Source organism: Clarias gariepinus, chromosome 15 (assembly GCF_024256425.1).
Source record: "Clarias gariepinus isolate MV-2021 ecotype Netherlands chromosome 15, CGAR_prim_01v2, whole genome shotgun sequence".
In the NCBI taxonomy this organism is placed as follows: domain Eukaryota; kingdom Metazoa; phylum Chordata; class Actinopteri; order Siluriformes; family Clariidae; genus Clarias; species Clarias gariepinus.
Genome location: NC_071114.1, coordinates 22,877,857 through 22,903,989, shown reverse-complemented (window position 1 = coordinate 22,903,989; position 26,133 = coordinate 22,877,857). Strand labels below are relative to the sequence as shown.

General features: G+C 36.3%; 1 protein-coding gene across 4 annotated transcripts in view; it reads left to right on the top strand.

The window, feature by feature from the left end:
• LOC128543343 (A-kinase anchor protein 13) overlaps positions 1-19,021 on the top strand; it is a 93,499-nt gene extending 74,478 nt beyond the window's left edge. For 3 of the 4 annotated variants that reach the window (XM_053513737.1, XM_053513739.1, XM_053513736.1), the window contains 16 exons: positions 92-235; positions 1,348-1,598; positions 5,620-5,745; positions 5,862-5,979; positions 6,906-7,157; positions 7,317-7,393; positions 8,237-8,418; positions 8,627-8,709; positions 8,835-9,011; positions 9,227-9,379; positions 9,961-10,022; positions 10,887-10,931; positions 11,493-11,543; positions 12,337-12,753; positions 14,919-15,234; positions 17,310-19,021. In XM_053513737.1, the coding sequence (XP_053369712.1) occupies positions 92-235; positions 1,348-1,598; positions 5,620-5,745; positions 5,862-5,979; positions 6,906-7,157; positions 7,317-7,393; positions 8,237-8,418; positions 8,627-8,709; positions 8,835-9,011; positions 9,227-9,379; positions 9,961-10,022; positions 10,887-10,931; positions 11,493-11,543; positions 12,337-12,753; positions 14,919-15,234; positions 17,310-17,368 (2,513 nt within the window). In that variant the 3' untranslated portion in view covers positions 17,369-19,021. The remainder of the gene's footprint in view (positions 1-91; positions 236-1,347; positions 1,599-5,619; positions 5,746-5,861; positions 5,980-6,905; positions 7,158-7,316; positions 7,394-8,236; positions 8,419-8,626; positions 8,710-8,834; positions 9,012-9,226; positions 9,380-9,960; positions 10,023-10,886; positions 10,932-11,492; positions 11,544-12,336; positions 12,754-14,918; positions 15,235-17,309) is intronic. The other variant, XM_053513738.1, reaches the window with a different exon arrangement.
• Positions 19,022-26,133: the final 7,112 nt, after the last annotated feature.

The following is a 26,133-nucleotide window of genomic DNA, read 5'->3' as shown; positions in this document are numbered from 1 at the left end:
AGCAGGCTGGAATTTATTAGTGACATTTGCTGCATACTATAGCAAGCTTTATTGCACATGCATATTAAACTCATTTCGGTGTTGTTTACAGGAACGGAGATCGATGGGCAGCTAATGGGAGAGTTCGAGGCGGATGCTAAAGAGTTTGAGGCCGACTCATGGAGCTTTTCGGCTGATAAGAAATACCTGAAACAACTGAAAAAGGACGTCGTCAAGCGACAGGATGTCATTTATGGTAAGGTCACTGATGTCCATACTGAAACATGTAACCAACAGTCTTCATCTGACCTGTTTGATTTTTGGACACTATATTTTTTAGTTGAGTGCAGTAGAAAGGATGTCTGATTGTGATGTCTGATTGTGGTGTGTTTAAGGTTTTATAACCAACGCATTATCTGGAAAATGCAGTGACTCTTCCAAACCAGTTTATTATTGTTTTTTCTTTATACCTCTAGCAGCTTTTCTGCTCCAGTCTTGATAGGATCTAAATACCTATGTCACATAGTGTCTTACAGCACAGAGAGAAAGCTCTGTTCCTCTGATACCTTGTTCTCTGGTCTGCACTCATTTATTTCTTGCTGTAATGTAAAAGATAAACACACTATCGCCGATTTTGCAGAATGCTCCTGGAACCTTGAACAGGATCAGGGTTTGTGATAGTGAGAGACTGTTCGCTCAAAGCGCTCTGAGCATTTGTGAGTTTTGAGACTATAAAGTTGTAAACTATAAACTATCACTAGTTGTAGTATTAAATGTAATATTTACCTTTAAACATACTCTATAGTTACTTGGATTATCTGCAGAATATTTTTTTTTTCTTTTAAATCAAACTGAGCATGTTTCAAAAGAGCTGTCTCATTAAAAAAAAAAACACTAATTAGCTACAGTAATTAACCAGGAAGCCACATTCATTTAAATTGTAGCCAGTAAAATAATGAAACACTTATAAGAAAATAATCAATGTTGTGAGGCGGAGTTCCCCTCGAGAGTTACCACTCAAATATCAAGCAACAAACTCTCCTTTTTTTATTACTCTCATACAACAATTTGCACCTGATTGAATATTTTAAATGCACGTAGTACTTTTTATCTGTTTGCACTGTATCTGTTTCATTTGTTCCTGTTTTCACTTTCATTTCCTTTTCCATTTGTTATCTTGTAAAGCTAATTAGAATTTGAAAAAAATGCACAAAAGGTCTATTGTCCCGAAGACTTTGTTCAAGTCTGTAATTCGAGTTACAGCCAGCACTCCTGTCAAAGCCAAAATGATTTCATTCAGCAGTTCTGTGGTATAAGAACTTTATGCCGCAATAGTTTTATTCAACATTCTGTTTCTCGTCCTTTCAGAGCTGATTCAGACAGAGATGCACCATGTGCGTACGCTGAGGATCATGGCCGATGTATACAGCAAAGGGCTGCTCAAAGAGGTGCAGCTGGAGGCCCAGACGGTGGACAAGGTCTTCCCTGTGCTGGATGACCTACTGGAGATGCACACACTCTTCTTCAGCAGCCTGCTCGAGCGGAGGAGGGAGGCCAAGCAGGAGGGCAAGGATGGAGCCTTTACTATAAACAGGATTGGGGATATATTGATGAACCAGGTGAGGAAAAACTGCAGCTCAAGAGATGTTTCATAAAGTCTACTACCGAGGGCTGTTTTTATTTATTTATTTATTTATTTATTTATTTATTTATTAATTAATTTTCACTGAAACAAAATTAATAGTTTACAAAGTACATTTCAGAGATTACAGTGTATCTCATACCTATTTCTGTATGTTGCTTTTAAATCTACACAACACAAAAGTCATGATTTTGCACTAGAAAAGATGACAATGAAGGAGGATTTGGAGAATGAGGTATTAGTGTACAGTAGTGCTGCCTCAGCACATCAAAACAATGTCCCGCTTCTTTTTTTCTCTATTTCTGACAATCCAACTTAAATTTATATACATTTATGTAAGTGTGTGAAAATCCATTAATTAGCCTAGTAAAGCTTATGTCATGCAAGAGAACCAGTAAAAAACAAAAAAGCTGATTCAACTTTAAGCTGTATTGATTAATTCAGTGTTTTGTTCCACCTTAAACGTTGTCTGTACGATTTCAGCAGCACAGTTGCGTTAACAAAGAAAAAATTTTTTATTTTGCTTTATTTAGAATATATTAAAAAAAAGGTAACACACAGTGAAAATTATGTAGGTGTTATGGGCCTATGCATATGCACAGACGCTCGTGCTTTAGATTGCGCTCTGGTGTATAAAAAGATAGCATTAAACCTTATAGACTTTTGGGGTGCTGTTGCTGTAAAGCAAAATTAGCCTAAGATACTGCTGATTTTACTATGCATGCGGAGGTGCATTTCTCCAAAAAATCCCAAAACCATGTCAGTAGGTGGATTGGTTACAGTAAATCATCCATATACAGTATGTGAATGTTCATATGCATGGCATGCTTTTATTGACTGGTGAGACAGAAAGAGACTCCAGATCCACCTGAGCCCTGGTCAAGATAGAACAGTTTCTAAGAATTAATCAATCAATGACTGATTAATGGCCAAAACAACAACAACAACAACAACAACAACAACTTAAGATCACTCTCAATGAACCATGGTTTAAGTCGAGAGGATTCATGATAAAAAAATAAAAATACATCATATCAGAGGGTTCCTTAGGGTGGGAAAAGATTAAAACATGTAGAATTCCAGAGCAGCCCTGAATCCTCAAGAAAATCTTAACATACCAGACAATGCAAAGCTTCAGAGGACTCACTATGATTATAGCCATCTGTAGGAGCCGAGCAAATATCTATTGTGATAAAGTCCCACAGATTTATTATAATGCAAAAAAAAGACAAACTAAGCGAATACTCTGAGAAAGAATTTTTTTAATTAAGAAATTCAGAAGATTCTTGGCATGTCCAGAAGGACCAGTATACAGTATATGCAAGAAGAAAGGATGTGCTGTTGACATCATCAGTGTCCCTAGAGACTTGGCAAGGAGAAATCTGACTAGAATGAGAAGCTGAAGCAGATGAGAAATGAGATCATTGGATATTAGTAAATGTTAGACTGCTAAAAATAAATTTCAGGGCAGAAACAGGAACTGTTGGGGAGACAGTCAGGATAGAGTGCCTGTGTGGTCATCCTGGAAGGCCCTGTGTTGGTGTTAAGATGGGGAACTTCCTCTGAGAGACTTATGTAGGGTCATGGGATAAACCATGGGTTGGACCATGGGCTCTTTTTGGAATTATAAACAAGTTTATCACGCAAACATTCTTCTTCTTCTAGTAATTGATGAAATAGTGGTAAAATTGTGGATTACTTCTACAGGCTTTTTTTTTTTTTTTTTAATACAGCCCAGGCTTCTTTCAGTAATGCATTAAACAGCAATAGTGCAATAAATAAAAAGAGTTTCTTTTACAATAATAATATTGTATAATAATAATAATGATAATAATAATAATAATAAAAGTTAAAGCAGTACTTGTGATGAGATTTCTTTTGAATGAATGTATTAAACCTATTGACATTTACAGAAAATTTGAAGCACAGTACTGGAATGAGACTCTGTGATGAGCTGCAGTAAAACATTTGAATGACACAGACATAATAAAGAAGACCGTACGTCCGTGAATGACAAACCCAGCTGAAGTGGCTCAGGGCCCACTCCAGTCGCTTTCTGTGACCATCCAGTTAGTGGAACGTCTGATTCTTGAAAATCAATGGATAACTTTGTCACATTGCAGAAGAGACATATCTGTCTTTGGAAACTGTATACACAGTCTTTATGAACACCACTTGAACATTATAGAAAACTTTTTACCAAACACTAGTGAAACGCTAGTTCATACGTGTAATACATGCATTAGTGTAGCAGGGGATTATATATTTTACTTTCACATAACTGTGCTTTCGTTATTCTGCACAATCAAACATCCTGGTTTGACTTAAACGCACATTGTAATAATAACAATAATAATTACAGGTATAATAATAAAAAAGGAGAAGAATACACAGATAAAAAAAGCAAAGCTGCAAAAGTGGCACACAAAGCGATCACAAGCAGGATTAGATCTGGAGCGCTGTGACATCTTACCTTCAAGGACTCAATCCAATTAAAGAAGATGAAATAAGTACAATACAAATAGTTTTTGTTTTTTCAAGCGACTCATTTTACTCAGTAAATTATTGAGATTAGACTGGTGTATTTTCAGTTAATCTACCTATTAATCATGGCCTGAGAGTGTACTGGCACTACTGCAACCAAACACAGTAAATTATTAGCAGATATCTTTATGACAAACAAAAGAGACACATTTGGAATGACTGTCCAGTTTTGCTGAATCTGTGCCGACGTAAGCTTTCGATTCCTGTCCTTGGCTGACAGGAGTGGAACCTTATGTAGTCTTCTGCTCTTACAGCCCATTCTATCTACCTGCATTCTGAGATGCTTTCCTGCTCGCCACAGTTGTAAAAAATTTTCATTTGAGTTGCTACAGATTTCCTGCCAGCTCAGAGCAGCCTGGTCATTCTCCTCTGACCTCTTTAAACAACAAGGTCCTTCTGCCTGCAGGATAGCCTCTCAGTGGTGGAGGTTTTTTTTATTTTATTTATTTTTTTATTTACACCTTTCTGTGTCAACTCCAGAGACTGTTGTGTGTATAACTTCCAGAATCTGTTTCTAAAACCCTCTACCATGCTACAGTGCAAATCACAGTGATCTCATTTTTACCTCTATCCCGATATTTAAAGCTCTTGTCCTGTACTTGCAGGATGTTATACAGTATGTTTGCAATAATATTGCAAAAAAACGACTTCTAAACAATATTCAATTCAATTCTATTTTATTTGTATAGCACTTTTAATAATTGTCATTGTTCAAAGCAGATTTACACAATCAAAAGTTTGAAAATTTGTATGAAATGTGTAAAATATGTATGAATCAAAACGATTAGATAAATTTTTTTTTAATTCAAAACAGCACTTCAGCAGTGAGCTTACCACTGGACCACTAGGGAGCATGCTGTTAATGCTAGAAAATGCGTCTGCATAACAAGTACCACAAAAAAAATTAGGAATAGCAATTTACTGAAATATTAATTTGGAAAGCAGCCAGAGGGTTAAAAAAACTGTTTAACATCTGAGAACTGTTGTATGAAACCATGCATGATGCACACAATATATGACAGTAGAGTAATTTGGGACCTAAGATGCACCTCATGAAAATTGAACAGTAAAATAACATTAAGATGTACGCCATGAGAAATGTGTGCAGAATCTCTGATTGGAATTCTGAACCCTGTTAGAAACTTAATGGGCCATGGATGTGGACGGATGTTGTAAGAATGAATGTCAATCGACATAAATGCTGCAAATAAATTTTACAGTTTCATTGTTGTATGATGTTGTATTTTAAACGTTGTGTTTGAGTCAATCATTTAACGATATCTCATACAAACATACTTTTATACACAGGGGAACACTTCGATGTTGTTAACCTTTGACCAATAAAATGTAAAACATAAAAAGTTCTTGGTAGAAGACTCGAGTATTTCAACCCAAATGCATGTTTTTGTTTTAAGGCCTTATAGCATTCCATTATTTTTTTATATGTGTTCTAGTTTTCTGGCTCCAATGCTGAAAGCATGAAGAAAGTTTACGGGAAGTTTTGCAGCCGTCACAACGAAGCAGTGAACTTGTACAAGGAACTACACGCCAAAGACAAGCGCTTCCAGACTTTTATCAGGGTAATCAACTCACTGGACTGCTTGTTTTTAGTTGTTTCTTTTTTGGCTTGGAGTGTTTTCTCAGTGTGCGGATTAACATCTTAACTGTACAACATGTCTTGCCTTGATTGTTTTAGAAAAAGATGAGCAGCAGTATTGTTCGCCGACTGGGGATCCCAGAGTGCATCTTGCTAGTCACTCAGAGATTAACAAAATACCCGGTCCTGCTGCAGCGGCTCCTGCAGCACACTAAAGGTGAGCCTCTTTAACACAGCTTGGAGACATCATCATCCGCATTGGCAAACAATGCTAATGCCTTAACTCTGAGTTTTAGCTCAGTCTCCCACCCACCTATCCCAAGTCTCCATGTTTATCTAGTGGCACAGTATTTCTTCCTCTGTAAACACTCGCATTTTATGGATGGCTCTGCTGCTGCCCATATGAGGTGCCATGTTTACACACTGCACATTCTCCACAAAGTAGGACATCTGAAAGAGTTTACGTCACAAAAATAGCCGTAGGATGAGAGCATTGTGAGATTTAACAAAGCAGACTTGTTGTTTTTACGCTCTTTTAATGGCAAAGTTGGAAGAGACTATTTATATTTTCTGGAGAAAGCGTTGCTTTGGAATATAAAGCCAAATATGAGAGTGTTCAAGTCAAAACAGGACTTAACATAATAACAGAACATAGTTATGTAAGATTAAAGAATACCTTTATTTCTGTATATAATCTCCTGCTACACTAATGCACTTATCCCCACTTGGATGCCATTAAGGTAGAAAGTTTTCTTAGTTTTCTCAGTTTTTTTAGTCATAATAAAACTGCCTACTCAATGTTTGAAACGCTGGCCTCCCAAGAACTCCTTCAATGGCCCAAATGTGGAAATCACATGTAGCGATTTCCTGTAATGTGCAAGTGGTGCTGGTAAATGATAGTTCCCACAGACAGATGTTTCTCAAGAAGGTGTATCCATTCACCTGTCAGGCATGTTATTTGTTAATTTACAAATTTGTTTATTAGGACATTCTTATTATATCACACTGTTTAATGTTGAAACCTTGTGTTTACTGTGTAATGCGTAGATGCTTTTTGTAAAAAGGTTATGAATTAAATACATTGGCTTTTTGTTTTTTTTATGCTTTTAAGTCGTGTGTGTCTGTGTGTGTGTGTCTAAACAGAGAATGAAGAGGACTATGTGGGCCTGACACAGGCTCTGCAACTTATTAAGGAGATCATAGCTGCTGTGGACAACAAGGTAAACAATCACGAGAAAAAAAAGAAACTAGAGGAAATCTATAACCGGACAGATGGCAGAACCATCACACGCATGAAGAGCGGTCAGATGTTTGCTCGAGAAGATCTAATACGAGGACGAAAACTCCTTCATGATGGGCCTCTCCAGCTGAAAGCCTTGACAGGAAGACTGAAGGGTAAAAAAAGCTTCAGATTTCTCCGCAATAATATAAAGAATTACACATTGTTCTTTAAAGTATGTTTTAATATTATACAATATTGTAGTTTTGTAAGGTTATTTTGCCAAACAGGACTGTATTTTAATATTACTGGTTTCTGTTTTAATCCTGTAACAGATGTGCAAGCCTTGCTTTTATCTGACGTCTTAATATTTCTGCAAGAGAAGGACCAGAAATACGTCTTCGCTTCACTAGTATGTTTTACACAAAATATTGGCTTTTTGACTTTATGATCACTTTGTGAGATTACTGAAAGACCGAAAGCATTGCTCAAGCTTTTCATAACTTCTCTTTTTCATGCCTTTGTCAGATACAGTTTGTTTGATTTATAGACATGGTGGCTCGGTACACTACACATTAAGTTCAGAGTTCTGAGTATGGGAGTGTGGGACGTTATTATAAAATGCTTTTGCAGAGTAAATATGGTGGGATTTGGGGGATATTATAAGTTAAGCATGACTTAAAAAAATGATTTTTCTTTTGCATATCATAGAATTTTGCATGCTCAGTAATAATAATAATAGTAATAATAATAATAATAATTATATATATATATATATATATATATATATATATATATATATATATTATAATATTGTTTTTAATATTTAATAGTCTGCCATGCTATTCATATTTGCGTGGAACAGTTTGGTAAACAGAATTATCTGGCATCATTTTTATCAGGCATCATTATCAGGCATCATTTTTATAGTATGCTCCTGTTATAAACATTATATTAAAGACACAAGCTATTCTGCTGCCTATTGTAGCAGATAGTTTAATTATTTACAGTGTGCAGGATAAGAAAGATACTAAAGTAAATGAATCCTAAAATGACAGTATAATTATGAAATATTTTAAACAGTAAACACTATGCAGTGTTGTTTGTGCCTTCCTCTCTTCCTCTATCTTTTTGTCCTGCTCCCTGCCTATCTCTAACTCCGCCCATATCCTCTGTTCATTTTACTTTATTTCCTCTCTCTCTCTCTCTCTCTTTCTCTCTCTCTCTCTCTCTCCTGCATACTCACCATCCCCAGGACCAACGCGCCACCGTTATCCCTCTACAGAAGCTTATCGTCAGAGAGGTGGCTAACGAGGACCGGGGCTTCTTCATCATCGCAGCAGGCATCGAGCGTCCAGAGATGGTGGAAGTCCATGCCACTTCAAGAGACGAACGGAACACATGGATGCAGCTCATCCAGAACGCTATGCATTCTAGGTAAATACCGGCTTTTTAATATTTATTTAGATGATTGTTGTTAAGCTCAATGATTGGGCCTTCAAGATCACCCTTGTGCCTCAGAGGGTGCATTTACATTGTTTAATGTAAAAAAAACAGAAATGTTTGCAATGACTGTTGCAATGACTAAACAAAGCTAACTGGAAAAAACAAGTCTGGATTGAATTTTTACAAATTGATTTTGCAGAGAAAAGGACGAGGATGAAGGCATCCCTAGTGAGACGGAGGAAGATAAAAAGCTGTTGGAGTCCAAAGTGAAAGAGATGAGAGGTGAGGAGATAAACAGTATTGGTTTGGGGTTTCAATTTTTATTATCGCTAAACAATTTGTCATTTTGTAAAAAATTGCTTCAGTCTTTATGTATTCTCTCTTGACTTCCTCTGTTCGTCTCTCAGCCATTCTTCAGAGAAAGGATGATCAGATCGTGGCTCTCTTGAATGAAAAGATAAAGCTTTTTAATGACATGTGTGGTTCTGGATCGCATGAAGACCTGACCACCAGGACACTCTTCAGGGCCTGCAATGAGAGCCTGCCCAAGGGAGAAAATATCATGAAGGAAGCAATTAGAGAAGGTAAGTGACACTTTATACAACCAGAACCAGAAGAGAAAAACTTCTGTATATTTTTGTTAGAACTGTTAGATTTTTTTTTTGTTTTACATGATGTCCCTTGTGGCATCATTAGGGCTCATTTCCACCACTAAATGTCAAGCAGGACTCTTTGGTAACTCGTTTAATGTAATGCGGTTAGTGACGCGGGTGTCTCTGTGGGTTTGTGTGTACTATAGTGGAGATGTTGCAGACGCTGGTACACAGTGGTCTGGGAGGAGCCGTGAGCCAGCAGGGGGGCGCTGAATCCGGAACCACAGCTTTGGTGCTTCTGCCTCGTAGATCCGAGACCTTTGGAGGCTTTGACAGCCAACAGATGAACAGCTCCAAACGTGAGGGCATGTTTCTGCTCGGTCATTTCTGACTGAGCAATTATTTGTTTAGTTTCTTCATGGTTTTTAATGAAATCAGTGAAAAAATTAATTAATCAAATTGGGGCATTTATAAAATCATGATGCCTAAAGAATTGCTATACACAGCACCTACTGTAGGTTTCATATTAAATCTGTTTGACTGTGTTTCTTTATATCAGACAGGGACAGTTGGTGAAAACTTAAAAAGAAATAGACAAAGAGGTTATTATATACAATTAAGTAATGTTTTTTTTTTATTTTACAGTTCGTTAATTAAAAAAGCTGTGCTGCACATAAAAAGTAACACAATGTGCAGGAATTTGTTGTTGTCATCATCATCACTGTCTCCTGTTTATAGCAGGACCAAAATGTTGCCATTCCTGTTGCAGTTTTGATGATAATTGCATTCACCAGTGGGGAAATAATACTGAATGAACAGCAACCGCCTATGTTTCTCAGCTGGTCGTTTATTTTAATGTTTAAAGATTGAGTGTAATAGAATCTACAGCTAAGCCTTTAGTGCGTCTCTGCTCGTGGATAATGGTTGTCTGGATTTGCAGACGGAGATAAAGAGGAGGCCGATGACCTGAGGAGGACAGAGTCCGACAGCGTCCTGAAAAAGGTGAGTCTGGCGTATAGTTTGTCCGAAATCCAGGTTTCGAACAATCCATTTCATGTAGAACATGTAGGAGGGAATTTCTCACGCCGGCTTGCTGTTATAGGAAAATAATCCAGGGGTGGTGATGTCAACCAGTGTTACAATAAGTATTACCACACCAATGATTACTTAGTTTGATGCCGAAGTTAATTTCTTTCCAATACCTGCTTGACCCAAAGTGCTTGAGAGGTCTTCTACAATGCCAGTTTGTCAACCATGACAGTAGTATTAGCAGATCTTATAGTTTAACATTAATGTGGCAAGTTACAGTAGTTCCTGGTATCAGATTTTTACTTTCTATTGGAATACATAGCTTCTATAGCTTCTGTGTCTCTGGGGAGCCAAAAGTAAAAATTCCTCCTTGGCAGAAAGTGTACTGACTGTTTCTAAGAGCTCTCGCTATACATTTACTTTGGTAAATAAAATGCTTCTGTGAAATAGTTCATAGCTCATTGCTGACTTATTTAGCCAATATACTAAAAAAAGTAAAAAAGAAACATAAAAAAGAAACAGTGACCCGTAAATAATCAGATTTGATAATTCAGTAGAGTTTTAAAATGAGGCAGTTTTACACTTTGATTTAGGATGTAATCCTAATTTTTCTAACAGTTTTGGTAGGACTTTAAGCTTGTGTGCATCTGCCATATGAATAAAGGAGGCTGGGGTGGAGTAAATAAGCTCCACTTAGAAGGGTGTAAGGTGCACATGGCTGTTTCAGGCTGGTAATGAGCAGCGCATCACTGAGCTCATGGCCACTTGCCTCTGGAGTCAGGCTGATTAAAGAAGTCTCTCAGCTAGACTCTACTCTCTGCTTTGTTTTCTTCACAGGGGGGGAACGCCAACCTGCTGCTGGTGCTAAAGAGGAACAGAGAGGTAATGCTTGTGAACATGCTTCAGTCTCAATGAGCCGTGTTATCGGTAGTCAATGGCTGCTAGATTTAGCTGTTTAACAGACTGAAGATGGCAGCTGGAACAGGGCTGGGAGCCATTTGTTTAGCTCTGGGGTTGTTCTTTACTTGATTTTAAGAGGAAATTTGTTCAAGGCAAAATAATCAAATGATTATATAACGTGACGTCCTTTTTTTTTAAAGACATTTTTAAACTTTAAACTGTATATATAGACTTGTGTATATTTAACATATGTAACATAATACAGTAAGTCGACAAATCTTCACAGTGTCGTTTTTTTTAGCTGAAAAATTCCACCCATAACAACAGTAAAGGAGAAATAATCTCAGTGCTATTCTGATCCCAGTTAAATGTTTCTACCCCCCAGATTGTTTCAGCTTAGTGAGATCAGATTGTTTGCAAACACATTTGGAGATATTAAGACCCCTTTTCCAGCTGACACAGAGAGTTAGTGAAGCAGTGCTTATGAGTGTGCTGTTGTGAATGTCAGTGGGATTAAAGTGTGATGTGATTGTATTTGTACAGCAGGTCCTGAGCAGTGTTACACATCTCCATGATCTCCTCAGTTCACTACAGGTGTGTGTTCACTTCTGTACCACGGAAGCACTGCTCTCAATCCAGCTTCATCTTAATAATTATACTTATATCGCCCCGATCTGTCTGTTCGTCTATACAGTATGTCTCTCTCTCTCTCTCTCTCTCTCTCTCTCTCTCTCTCTCTCTCTCCGTCTCTCTGGCTGTGTCTCTTTCTGTCTGTCTATCTGCCATAATCTCTCTTTCTCTTTCTCTGTCTGACCCTGGGTCTGTCTGTATTTCAGATTGTCTTTCTCTCCCTCTCTCTTTCTCTCTGGCTCATTGTCTTTCTTTCACAATTATTTTTGTTAGTTAGTTATTTTCTCTTTTCTTTTTTCCTTTCTTTCTTTCTCCTCTAAGATTTTTATATATTTTTCTTTATTTTTAGATCAGCTGTTTGCCTTATTTTTTATATAAACACACACACACACACATACGGTATTATTTATAATACAGGAATTGAAATAAAACTAATTTTAACATTAAAGTAAAAAGTATAGAGGTTGAATAGTAGATTTACTTCAAGATTATCATTGAATCTGAAAATAAAATGGGTTGAGTTCAGTTTTGTACAGAAGGGCAGTTTTATATAAGACAATGTTCTGCAATAAGACAATATATATATATATATATATATCCAGTCCTGGTGGTTGGAGACCATTGCTGTACAGTAATTAAGAATCAAATGAACATTTATTGGACAATATAGAATAAATTATATAGTTTCTTTGCAATAAAATATAAGACACAGGATAATATTTTGCTCATGTACATATTTCTATGTGTATCTGTGCAGGCCTTGGTGGTTCAGCAGGACACCTTCCTGGAGGAGCAGCGGCAGGCTCTAAGTGAGCGTCCGTCCTCACGTCCCCAGTCTCGGCCTCCGTCTCTAGTGGAGCAGGAGAAGCAGCGCAGCGCAGAGCGTCAACGTCAGGAAGCAGCCGCTCATGCTGAGGAGAGGAAACGCAGAGAGAAGGAGTGGGAGGCGCGGGATAAAGATCTGAGCAACCGAGAACAGTTTCTTAACACCAAGGAGGACGAGGCGCAGAGGAGGAACGCTGAGTTGGAGGACGCACAGCGGGAGCTTCAGGGCAGGAAAGAGGACTACCAGAAAGACCTGGAAAGACTGAGAGATGCACAGAGGAAGCTGGAGAGAGAAAAGGAGCAAATGCAGAAAGAGATGGATATGCTGGAGCAGCTTAAGGAGAAGGAGGTGAGATCTATACAGCAACACAGTTTGCTTCCTTTTCTGGTTGCAGATTTCTTTTAATCTTATTGAGAAGTTAACTAGAGCACAGTATGACAGTTCAAGGTTATTTAGAATTTCAGTGCATACTTTAAGTAGATGATGCGAAATATAGAAAAAAAGTAAAACATGATATACAGTACGTTATAGCATAGCTTTACTATTTAAACATTTTGAGAAAAAAATATATACTGTCTATATATATATATATATATATATATATATATATATACACATACAATCTGTACCCTATACAGCAAGGTTCTCCTGAATGTTAAGTTAATACCCAGAGTGTTGAATGAACATGATACAGTGTTTATAAAGATATACAGCTGGAATTATATGGACTCTGAAAGTGAAAAAACAACAACAACAACAAAAAAACACACCGTGTAGCTAATTTAACTGTGTAGGTGTACATAGTGTTAATTATATTACACTATACTTCTAAATATCACTTAGATTAGTAATTATAAAGTAGGTAAAAGTTCCAGCTGCTCTTAGATACTAAGTCATTAAATTAATCTATAATGAAATCCACATGTTGTGTTTCGTTTATATTAAGAAACTGATTAGAAGTGCTCGCTTCAATGTCACATATACTGCAAACAAAAAAACATTTAGCCCTTGTAACTGCACAAAGCTTAATTTAATTCAAAGTTACATTTATATGTTTTTGATAGCTGCATTTCTTTCTTAAATAATTTTTTTTTTTTTTTGCATTTTCGCATAACAAGGTTGGTGACTGATAACAGTTGCATGCTCAAATCTGATTAGTCATAGTTTGCGTATTAATTCTATAAAACAACATGGCTTCGGTAGTAGTTCTTGCCATGGCATGAACACCAGGCTCATGTTAATGCTCTTGGTGACAGCTCATACACAGGTACTTATCCAGCATAATAATAAACAGATTTTCTAATAATAAACAGATTTTTATTAGAACCTTTCATTGTCAAACATATAATCACTCATTAATGTGGTGATGTATTTTTGTTAGAAGACAAGCACTTCGTGCACAGTCATGGTGCTTTGCAAAATTGATCGGAACAGAAAAGTCTTCAAGACAGAGGCGATTATGCTTTTTGGTAACCTGGGAAAACGGCAACCTGAGAGAGAGAGAGAGAGAGAGACTGTGTTATGAGTGGAAACACATTGTACCGTATCATATAAGCATGCTGTTATATGAAAATAATAGCAGCATGCATTATTTCCTCCCTGCATGCATTATTTTCATAAAACAGCAAGATATGTTGCGCGTATTCCTTACACAAAATTTCCGTTGTTCATTTGACTTGTTAAATATTTTCAATATTTTTTAGGAGTGAATGTTTTCTGGTAACATGGTTAACTTATAATAACTTATAATGGATGACTCTTGAAAAAAATGTGCTGAATATGACATTTTACCTGAAAAAAAAACAGAAAAAAACATGATTATTAAGTACACTTGTGGTTAAAAGTATTGAGATAAAAGTGAAAGCGTTTTAATGACGTTTCCATTTTTTTTATAATGACAATCCAGATGTTAAAATAATTTGTTAAATTGGTATAGAAAAATCTATATTTAGTATTAAGTCTTTGATTCTTTAAAATCTGCTGGATCTGGCTGCAGACAGAGTCAAAAAGATGTACGCAGTACTGTAGGTGTCACTTTTTAAATCCATGCCTACTTGATTGCTTCCTGAAGATTAAGTACAGAAGATGGTTTCTTGACTGCTGTCTTCACCATTGTCTAAAAGTTTTCTGTAGGGTTTAATGTTTGGAGATGACACAGGGCATTGGCTCCAGAAGCTGAACATAAAATAACTCTAATTAGTGAAATCACCTGATTTGTGCAAAGAGAGAGATATAATATATGGCATATTCTGTCATAATACTTTTGGCCACCACTGTTTGGTAGATTTTATTTTATTTATTTATTTATTTAAGGTAAATTGCAGGACAATGAGAAAGATGTACTGTCTACTGATTTATCTGACATGCACATTCTGTATGCTGTTTTAAAAAAAAAAAACTTTTAAAATATACATATTTGTAAATCCAATAATAATAAAACACAAATACCACTGTAAGGTAGAAACAAAATATTAATAATATTACTAATTTGTTTTGGATTGCATGTCTTCCAGAAAAGGGTGAACAGGACTTTCTCGAGCACATCAGAGGACTCATTAAACATTCAGAGCAGCAGCTCTGTGGAGCAAGAGACGAAGCAGGAGAAAGACGAAGACGAACAGTCCACTAGCCCCAGAAAAAATTCTCTCTCCAGAATGGACTCCAAACAGAAAGGGAGAAATCTTAACGCCTTCAATCCTTTCGCTCCTAAAGCCATGAGCGCAGAGAGTCAGAAACAGATCCCTACCCGTCTCCTGCAGCTCACCAGGCCCAAAGACAAGAAAGACAAGAAGAAGAAGAAAGGCAAGAACAAGCCCAGTCAGGAAGCAGGTAACATTGTTAATCCAGTAAATGACTGATTTAAATGATCTAAACCAACAGAGCATAAATCACCCGATTAACCCAGTGTTCTGCTCACCCACGAATAATCAATGTCTTATTGAGGCAGACCATCTGTATACACATTACAGCAATAAAATGCCTAGCCTTTATCTTATTGTTTATGAGAGCAGCGCCTCTGGAGCAGCTCTTTGCATGTTTCAGGTGCATGTGTAGATAGAGGAAATGTGACAGTAACATAATGGAAGCAGAAAACAACTTTGTGCTATGCGCCTAATTAAGCACCTAATTTACCAATTTTGAAATACTTATAATATTGAAAAGTAAACACATTTTGTTCTAAGCAAGGCTTCCAACCTGGAAGGCTTTATGGTAAAAATTTTATTAACACTATTAATTCCTCAGGGCAGCTCGGTCGCGTGGTGGTTAGCACTGTGACCTCTCACCTCCAGGGTCAAGGGTTCGAGGCTCCCCTTTAGGTCTGTTTGCATGGAGTTTGCATATACTGTATGATGGCGGGTCAAAATTTATCTGCCCTTTGGCTGTAGCATTTATTTAAATTAACTTTTAAAAAAGACAAATACATAATTTTCCACATAATCTCCTTTGTCCATCTGTCAACTAGCCTCCATATTCCCTCTTTAAAAATGTATTAGGCAGAGTGTGAGCCACAAATGCACCACTGTCTTTACTTCTTCCCCAGAACAACAACAGGTGTAAAATCAGGACTATAGAAAGGATGGTTTAACACCTCAAAACAGTGTCAGCTGAAGTGTGTGGACAAGCATTGTCATGCAAAATCACAACACCCTTGGATAGCAGTCCTCTGCGTATAAGTGTCTCGCTATAATAAGCAATGTTGATTGTTAAAGCTTTTTTCAGAATAGCAGAAAACTGTTAGGATAAATCTTTCAGCTGATGGTTGACTGACTCTTTGGTCGGTGATTGTGAATATTTCCATTCCATACATGTACTTTCCATGTCGTTTACTTTCAGACTCGTAGTGATGAGTCCATGTCTTATCTCCAGTAATGATTCTCTTTAAGAAACTTTTACCTTCCTTAGACTGTTATTACAAATTTTTTCTTTGCAGATATCGAAACACTTTTGTTTATGCTCCTCTGTGAGTTGTTTTGGCACCAGGTACACCCTCAGATCAGAAAAAAACTAATCACTGCACGCTGCTCTTCTTTCATGCAACTCGCAAGTGGATCATTAATTTTTTCTCGCAGTTACAAATGAACTGACATAACACGTTCACAATGGCAATGACTGGGGAGATGGTAGCCTTGAACGGAAAGATCAACAGAAGTTTTAATATAACAGGAGTGCGGATAGTTTTTGACTCACCCACATACTTTTTCCAGCTTATTTACAAAACTACACACTGAGCGTTGTTTAAAGTCTTTCATTTTGAATAAAAAATTACAAATATAATACAAAACATCTTTGGTGTTTGTCTTGAACATCTAGAAAATTCAGCCTGTTTAACCGTGGAGGGAACCGGAAGCTCAGTGCTACAGTACTGTACATACAGGATGTAGTAAAACATTTAGTCATTAATGACATTTTAATTCAAATCAATCCCAATTCTACAGCAGAATAAAAACAACAAAAACAAAGCCAGGTCATTATTAGTTAGGAATATCTTTAACTGCGCTATAGTAGGAGTGATTGTAATGAATAGTAACACTTTCATTATTACCATGAATACAGCTTTTATTCTTATTATTTGTAACACATAAGACATTATGATCTTTATGATGTCATTTAAAATGCTCACAAGCCATTTTTTACTACACTGCAACAAGTAATAGGTATGGTTATTATGATTCAAGAGAAAAACTAAATATTGTTTTTTGAGATTAAGTCATCATTATTTATCTTCCCTTCTCTTATATATTTTTTTATCTCCTCCTGAAATAATATGTATATTATATTTGGGTTCCTGTTTAAATCAAGGACATTTAATTGTTAATGAAATGAAGGATGATTATCTATAGATGTAGAACTTGTTAAATCATTTATTACTGACTTTAAAGGTCACCTCTGTCTTTTTCCTCCAGAATCCCATCTGCTGCCACTGACAGAGCCTTCGCTGAATGGAGATATTTTCTTCTGCTGATTTGGCCTTCGCCACCAATCAATTCATAACTCCCTTGTTCTCTAAGCTATCTGCACCGGCTGAATGTAACTCAGTGCCGGATGCCTGCCAAAGTGCCCGCGCTGCATCCCTGGCACGCTCCACCACGCTAATTGGGCAGAATTCGCCCTGAAATATTTCCATGTCCTGCATATGTGGCGCGTACACGCGAGACATGTTTCTGTATGTGCAATTCACAGAGTGAACACTTCTGAATGTTTCACACTCAAGCCCCAGAAAGTTATATATATATATATATATATATATATATATATATATATATATATATATATACACTGAAAGGCAAAATACAAGAAGGATTAAAACAATATCTGCCTTTAATTATTGAGAGCAGTCAAACCCATAGTGGATAACTACACCAAACCAATGAAGAAACAAGGTTCTGTAATTATGTAATTATTTGAGAACTTCTTTTTAATTCTATCAGGCACTTTATAGACCTCCACGAATACAGAGACAATCAGTGTAGACATCATTAATACAAGACTATACTAGTCTATTATAGAGATCCCTTTCACTTGTGCTTATAACCACTTTTTATATAAGTACAGACATATCACAATGTGTGAGTTTAAATACTGTGGAGGTCCTACGAGTATTCTAGACGTATTTCTAGCAAAACAAGGCTAAAAAGAGTAAAAGTGTAAATATTGTAGAGATCATAGAAATAAAATAACCTGCTGGACGGGAGAGTGTGTGCACAGAATATGCAACACCCACTAAAAACTGCCTCAGCTACACAGTCACACCACTTAGGCACGACACCTAACAATCACCGCAACCACTTTAATTCACCTCAATTTTTTTTATTTTTTACTTTTTAATAATAATAATTATAATAATACACCGAAATGTTCATCTGGCTAAACTGCCATCAGAAGAGTTTAATCAATTAGCTGTTGTGGTCTTTGACTTAAACCGTGTTTTTAAAAAAAATCGAGCTATTTCCTTTGTTTGTTCATTTGTTTCAGCTAGCACTTGCTTGCACTGAACGAATCGACCCAGCAGGAGGTGACAGAGAGTACTCTGTTGTTTGTCATGTACCTATACATTGATGTGTGTGTGTGTGTGTTTATGTGACCCTAGGACTGAGGTCATCAAGAATTATGCTCTGATGAGAGAAGATGGTTCTTATACACATAAGATAGGGAAAACCATTTCTCTCTCTCTCTCTTTCTTTCTATGGCCTTACAAAAATTGAAGACGTGTGCAGTTTCAGTCTTTGCTACACTTTTGAGATTTGTGTGGGACTAAAAAGGAAACTATAAATAAATCAGGCAAAGTATTTATAATCGCTCATGAAAGTCAGATTGTGTAGCTTAAACAAATTATGAAATGCACTAAAATATGATGCAGAATTTTCTCAGGAGTGCAAAAAAAAGTAAGAAATATTCAGTACTTGAAGGTACATGTATTGTTTTCTTGCTAAATTATGTAAATTGAAAAATTAAGACTGTAAATATTTTGTGAATGATCGTCACTGTATAAGAAAGGACCATATGTTTGTGTAATTTGTAGGTGATTTCACTATTTTGTAAGAAGACTTTATTTATCGTTGGAGGTGAAAATGTAATATTTTCCTCAAAATAATTAAAAGAAACCTGTTTAACTGTTTTGCTTTGGAAATTATTTATTTTTTAAACTTCATGCATCCTTATGTATTGTATAAATCTATAAATGTAATACAATTGTAAAGTTGGCATGTCTGTGCATTGAAGGTGTTTGTGAAAAAATTATTTTGGGGGCCTAAGATGAGTAATAGAACACATCAAGATGGTTTTGGGAATTTTTGTCTGTCTGTAAAAACTACAAAATGAATTTTAATGGGGTTTTCACAGGTGTATTTGACCAAGCTTAAGGTAACATATAGGCATATAGGCTTTGTATATGCCTATATGTTATATAACATATAGGCTTTGTATCATACAGTAGCAATCAGCCCATGGGAAGGCAAGATATGCTAATTTGAAACATAAACAGAAAACGCCCTTATATTATAACAAAATTGCCCTTGAAAAAAATTATTAGTTTATCTCAAAATTCAACAGATATCGCTGTACATTTTTAAAAATGTACTTATAAGTGTGCAATTAAATTCAACGCGAACAAAGTCGCAGACCGATCTAGTACAATATATAACAGTATATACACTGTTGTATATAACACCGTTATATATTGTACTAGATATATGAGTATTTGTTATGGTTTAAATTATATATTTTTTAAATTCATTTATTAATAAAAAAATTGCTTTATTAATCATTTATTAATAAAAAAAACAACTGCTTGGTTTGGATTGGGAAATTTGGGTCTGTGGCAGAGGCCAGTATTAAGTAATATTTGACGTATCCATGGTAACCACAGGTGATTGCTCTCTACTTTGATATGGTTGGTCGGTATGTGTACTGATACACCCTGATACGATGTGTGTGTGCAAGTATTTTGGTGCTATAACTAGCAACCTTTTGATTAGTATCCCAGAGCTACAGTACCACTGCTCCAATAATTAAATAATATAGTGAGGGAAAAAAAAAAAAGTTAAACCATAAGATCTTACATTGGAACAAAGACCTGACCCTGAACTCTGACCTCAGCCTGCCAAAACCTGGAATATCTGAAGAAAATAATTTCACTGTGCTGTAATGTACTGTACTGTACTGTATATGCGAAGGCATACTTTATTGTTCCCAATATAATTCCATTAGAACCGTTCATTGCACTCCTAATGAATTTTAGATCTTTTAATCTGCACTTGGTTTTGGTGTGTAGCTAAGTAAATAGTGATAGCAAATATGCAGTGCTGTAGAAATACAAGTAGACAGTGTACTGTAGCTCGATTCAAGCTCACACAAGATGACATGAGATGACATGGTGGTTATTTTTTTAAGTCACAGCTTAATATTTCAAAACCTCAATCTAAATATCTTATGGCCTAAAATCCCATGTGGGAACATCATACCCTTATACATTTGTGGCCTGTGTTTAATAATTTAATGGACCTCAATTTAAGAATTCACTTAATGTGAGTTACAGACTACATCAAATCTGTCACACCATCACTGACTTCAGGTTGTCTTTGTACAGTAGATCATTCCATAAAGGCTAATTTTGTCATTCGTGCCCGTGCTTAGGTTCCTGTCCTCACAATGGTTTAATTGAAATGACTCTTTATAATTATCATTCACACTGCTTCACGGCCATGGGATGAATCTTGGGGAAATTGTGCCTTTAATACAATGACCACAGTGTCTTATCAGTATCTCCAAACCTTAGGCAAGATATTCATGCTGCTCTCGGTAAGTGAATGTGTAGAATGACAGCATCTGTCATGTTTTACTTGATAATTACTGTATATACAAAAGGAGCAAACTCTAGCAAATTTCAGGACATGACTCTTCTGTTTATGTACTTGATAAATCACATTCCAGCAACAATATGTCTTTGACACACTTTCGGATGCAGCTGTCAGATTGTATATTATAAAGGGCCTCTTTGGAAATATTGTATTGTGTGTTATACATCTATCACGATTACACAAAGCAAAGAGAAGTGCTCAAAAAAATAATCAGTCCGTTTGACCTCAGCAGAGGACGTGCGTCGGACATAATAAGGAGACATTATAAAAACTCCACACGAACACACAGCTCGAAATTCATGATCCCCGCAAACTACGCAACTATAACAGAAATCAAATTATACTAGTCTACTGATCGGTATTAAACCGATATATAGGCCTATATATATATATATATATATATATATATATATATAGATATAGATATATGAAAAGAATAAATGCTTTTGCTGTATATTAAGTCATGAATGAGCAAAATATCCGGCAGCATCTACTGAAGTATTTTAGTATCAGAAAATTATTTTGTGGATATTACAGATACAAACCAGGACTTTTGATTGTGCAGAATAACAAAACTGAGCATAAAAACTGCCTTTATTTATCTATATAATCCCCTGCTATTGTACTTTAATGCACTTATCCCAGTGTCTCTCTAGTGCTTGGATACCATCAAGGTGGAAAGTTTCTTAGTTCTCTAGAGTCATGATCATACTGTACTTCCTGCTTCATGTCTGAAACCGTGGCCTCCGAGGAACTCCTTTAATCCCCATAGTAGTGTCTTGGAGCGATGTGGTAGTAACTCCCAGCCGAGTTCTTTAAATATGCAAGTGAAGGTGTTGGTGAATGATGGTGTGCACAGTCTGCGCCTCTTTCACAAGTTTATGACAAATTATCCGTTGATTGTCAGAGATCAGGCGTTCCACTCACTGAATGTTCGCGGAAGCGAGTGCAGTGGGCTCTGAGCCCCTTCAGCCGGGATTGTCATTTGTGGACGTACAGGCTTCCCTAAAACGTTTGCACCATTCGAATATTTTAGTCTCTTCAAATACTGTGAATTAAAATTTTCTGTGAATGTCAATGATTTATACATACCTTCCTATCGCAAGTCTCAGTTTGACTTGAACACCCTACAACCGCTACAAAAATTCTATTATTTAATGCCTTAATGTTGAATTGAACAGCTTATACCTAAGACAATGTTTTACATGAGTTATATTATGCTAATTATGATAACGAAATATATATTCAGCCCTATAAAGCATTTAGAAAGTTCTACAAGTCTCATTATTCACTCTCAACAGCTAAATCTCCCAAAGATCATGAAGATCAGTAAGCTCTCTCTCTCTCTCTCTCTCTCTCTTGTGTCTTCATTTTTAATAATTCTGTTATCGACAAAAGTATATACACTAATTAATTACAAAGTAAATTAAATCATGCATGCACTGGCGAAACATATGTTTCCTTAAATTCAATATTAAACCATCATTGTTTGTAAGAATGATAATAAAAGCTAAGTGACTCACAATCAGCCACATATTGATCATATAAATTTGTCATGCTGTTCATTTATTATTGCACGTAATTATTTCACCAGGCCCAAAATGAAGCTGCATAACCTCCCAGTAACCTGAGCTCTGCTGCTCCGCCTGAGTCTTTCTAAATTCCAGCGCCAGCGTAGCCAGTGTGCTCTGTGTGTAAAGGGCCTGTTCCAGCACTATCTGTCTACGTGGTGTGAGTATACAGTGCTTGTTCCAGCTCAATCTGTGTGCCTGGTGTGTATCAACAGCTGCTGGCTCTGTAGAAGGGCAGATATATGCCAACTGTTCAGTACAGACCAGTGAAGCCTGTTGCTTAAAAAACAGTCGGATCACGTGGACAAGTACAGCGGTCAATGTTCCAGGGTCGCAGAAGGACATTAGATAAATCCCAGGCTAAAATTCCAGGTTTTATTACACATCGCTCATCATTACCCTTTGTCACCCTTGTATTGTTACATTATTATAAGGTGGTATCAAAAGGTTTTGAGACTAGTTTTGTAACTTGCCAACAGATGGCAGCACAAGGCTGCACGTACAGTAACAGGGAGCAGCGACCTCCATAAGTCAGTGTGCCAAAAGACATGTACCACTGGATTTGTGCAACTGGTGCTATTCTAACCACATGCGTTACGACATCTGAGATTTTATCATGCACAGGAAGGTAGAACAAAGATTGGACTTGAACTTCTTAATGAAACTGGGCAAATCTGCCACAGAGACAGATAGAAGTTTATGACGATGCTGCAATGAGTCACCGAGGTTTTTTGAGTGGTACGTGCACTCCAAGAGCAGAAGAACATTACTGGCGCTCAAAAAAAAAAAAGGATACTCCATGACAACAATGTATCCTGTCACAAGCGTGAGTTTCTCACCTTCTTCCCGAAGATGAAGATTCAGCACAAAGGTTGCTGTTTTGACACCACTGCAGAGATCCAGAGCGAATCATGCTTCAAAAAGCTTGACATGCTTCAAAAAGAAGACTTTCAGTTTTGAAGGTGATAGCGTGCACATGTAGAATAATAAAGTACTTTCTTGTGCTGTAAATAGAGCAAATTTTGAAACATATTGGTAAAAAGTTAATTGTCAGAAGAACACTTAATAAGCACATACTCTCTTGCTACTGTGTCTGGTCTCATCAGTCTCCTGTTTTCTGCTGCTGTTAGACATTTTTAGAGTTTTTACATTTGGATGACCTTTAGAGGAGGTGTTATTTCCTCCATAAATATACACTGAATTAAATCATTAGGTCAGGAAGAGAAGACATTAGACATCTGTCTATAGTTTTACCAGTAATACAATATACAACACGAGAAGGGAAAAAATATATACAGTAATAACTTGTGAAATGTTATGTAAAAAGAAAAAAAAACATATTGTTGTGTTATAAGAAGGATAACACATTTAGGACAGAATGTTGGAAGAAAAATTATCAACTTTAGTTGTGAAACCCATCACACCACCTTGTCGTTGATCATCGTTACACTTTATAACATTGTCTTGGGGTTAACATACTGGAAGATGATGTTTGGAAGTTCGAGTGCTGCTGACAGTCATGCGAAAAGGCCAGAAACAGCTAAACGTGGGCCGTCAGTGAGCTGTCAGAGACGACAATCCATCTTTACATACCGGCTTCACAACTATAGATATGACTTTAGTATCAACCGGTCTTCCCAAGACTATCTCTATCCACTAGGGGCAGAATTGGCCAAGCCTAGTGATAACCCCGCAGTAGGGCTCGAATGGAAAAAAATCACTGAATATATATATATATATATATATATATATATATATATATATATATAGATAGATAGATAGATAGATAGATAGATAGATAGATAGATATAGATATAGATATATTCTAGAATTGCGGGTACATTTCAAATAGAAAAAGAAGACAAAAAATAGTATTTTCTTTTTATGTTAAACTTTTTTATTTTCATAGAACACACTTCAAATTTAATATTTTCAATATTTGCTGATCTTAAACTTGTAAGATTTTTAGAAATTATTCTGAAAATCAAAGTACGAACAGAAAAATCTGTCAACCACTAACAGAGTTGACATTTTCCACTATTTTGTGCTTTAGCTCAATATGCTAACCTCAAACCAGATACCACATGGCATGAAATTCATGTATTTTCATCATATTATTGTTTTTAAAAAAGTGAATGAGAGATTCACTGAAATATCACATAACAGATTTGACAAATAATTATTCTACTATTGGTGTATCCTACACATTTTGTACAAATTAATGAGAGAGGAATAATGACATTCCTCAGTGCCTTCCAGATTTTCCCGCCAGAGGAAGTGACATCACTTGAAGCAAGTCACATGCTTTTTTTATCAGTGCTTTAAAGATTGTTGTGCCTTTTTATAACAGAGTTAACAGAGTTGACCAGAACGTAGGGACAGAGACCAAATGTATTTTTTAATTACTAAAATTACAGATAATACAGAAAATAGGTGTTTTATGCAATTGTTTACATAAATTAGTAGAGTAAACACACAAAAAAGATTAAAATTAGACGTAATTATTTCATGATAATTGAAGCTGAATGTATGATTCAGGAGGCATAGACAGTCAAAAATAGGTATAGAGGGAGTCTTTAATTTAATATTTTTATGACAAAATGTTCCTAAATACACATATAAACATTATTTTTAGTGATAGCTTGATATAATTTGTGTAATTTTTCAAAACTCTTTCAATAAATTTTTTGTTTTTGAAAAATAATAAAAGTTTTATCTCAGAGACGCAAAATGTACCCGCAATTCTAGAATGACCCATATATATATATATATATGGGTCATTCTAGAATTGCGGGTACATTTTACATTTTATATATATATATATATATATTTTAAGTATGTTACTTTGCCAAACAGACTGTATTTTAATAACAGTGTTACAGCTACGACTGAACATTTTACTCAGAGCTCTGGTTTTGTCTGTGGTATTAGCTTTAGATCCAGTGTAGTCCAGGAAACAGAACCTAGCAAAGATGGAGTTCACATTTTAAACATGGTTTAAAGGTTCAGTATTTGATGCCCTTATCTAAAGAGACTTACACTTATCTCCCTTATACAGCTGAGCGTTCCAGGGGTAAGGGCTTCACTCAAATGCCCATCAATGATAGTTTGGCAGTGCTGAGATTTAAATGCATGACCTTCTAATAAGGTTTAAAAAGAAACGCACAATCAGCATTGGATACATGTTTAATGTCGACACCACCAGAGGTACCTGAGCTAGAGTTTAGAATTTCAGTCAGAGCTGAGAATCCCAGAAGGACTGTCCATTGTAGAGACACACACTCTCACACACACACAGACACACAGACACACACACTGGTTTGGAGCAGCAGCTCTATATTCCATGGCTCTGTGCCACCCACGCAGCCCTAACTTAAATGACAAAGTATGTTTTCTTCAAGTTGTTTGTAAAACACAGTTCAGAAAGGTTTCAAAAGCATTCACAGCTGCTTACAGCATCTGGAGCGTGGGATGGCTTTTGACTTAGTGTGAATAATTATTTCGATAATGATATTTAAGGAATACATTTGGGTACAGGTGTTCTTATTTACTACATGCAGAGGATGCACTCACTGTAATGCATGCTCTTGACTGGCTTATTGCTTTCGTAAAACAGCAAACACACTATAACATGCAGTGCTCAAAAAATAATTATTAATCATATTGAATATTATAGGCAGAGTTGGAGGTAGCAGAGCTGAAGATGTTGAGGTTCTCCTTGGGAGTGACAAAGATGGATAGGATCAGGAATGAGTTCATCAGATGTTTTGGAGATAAAGTCAGAGAGGCCAGACTGAGGT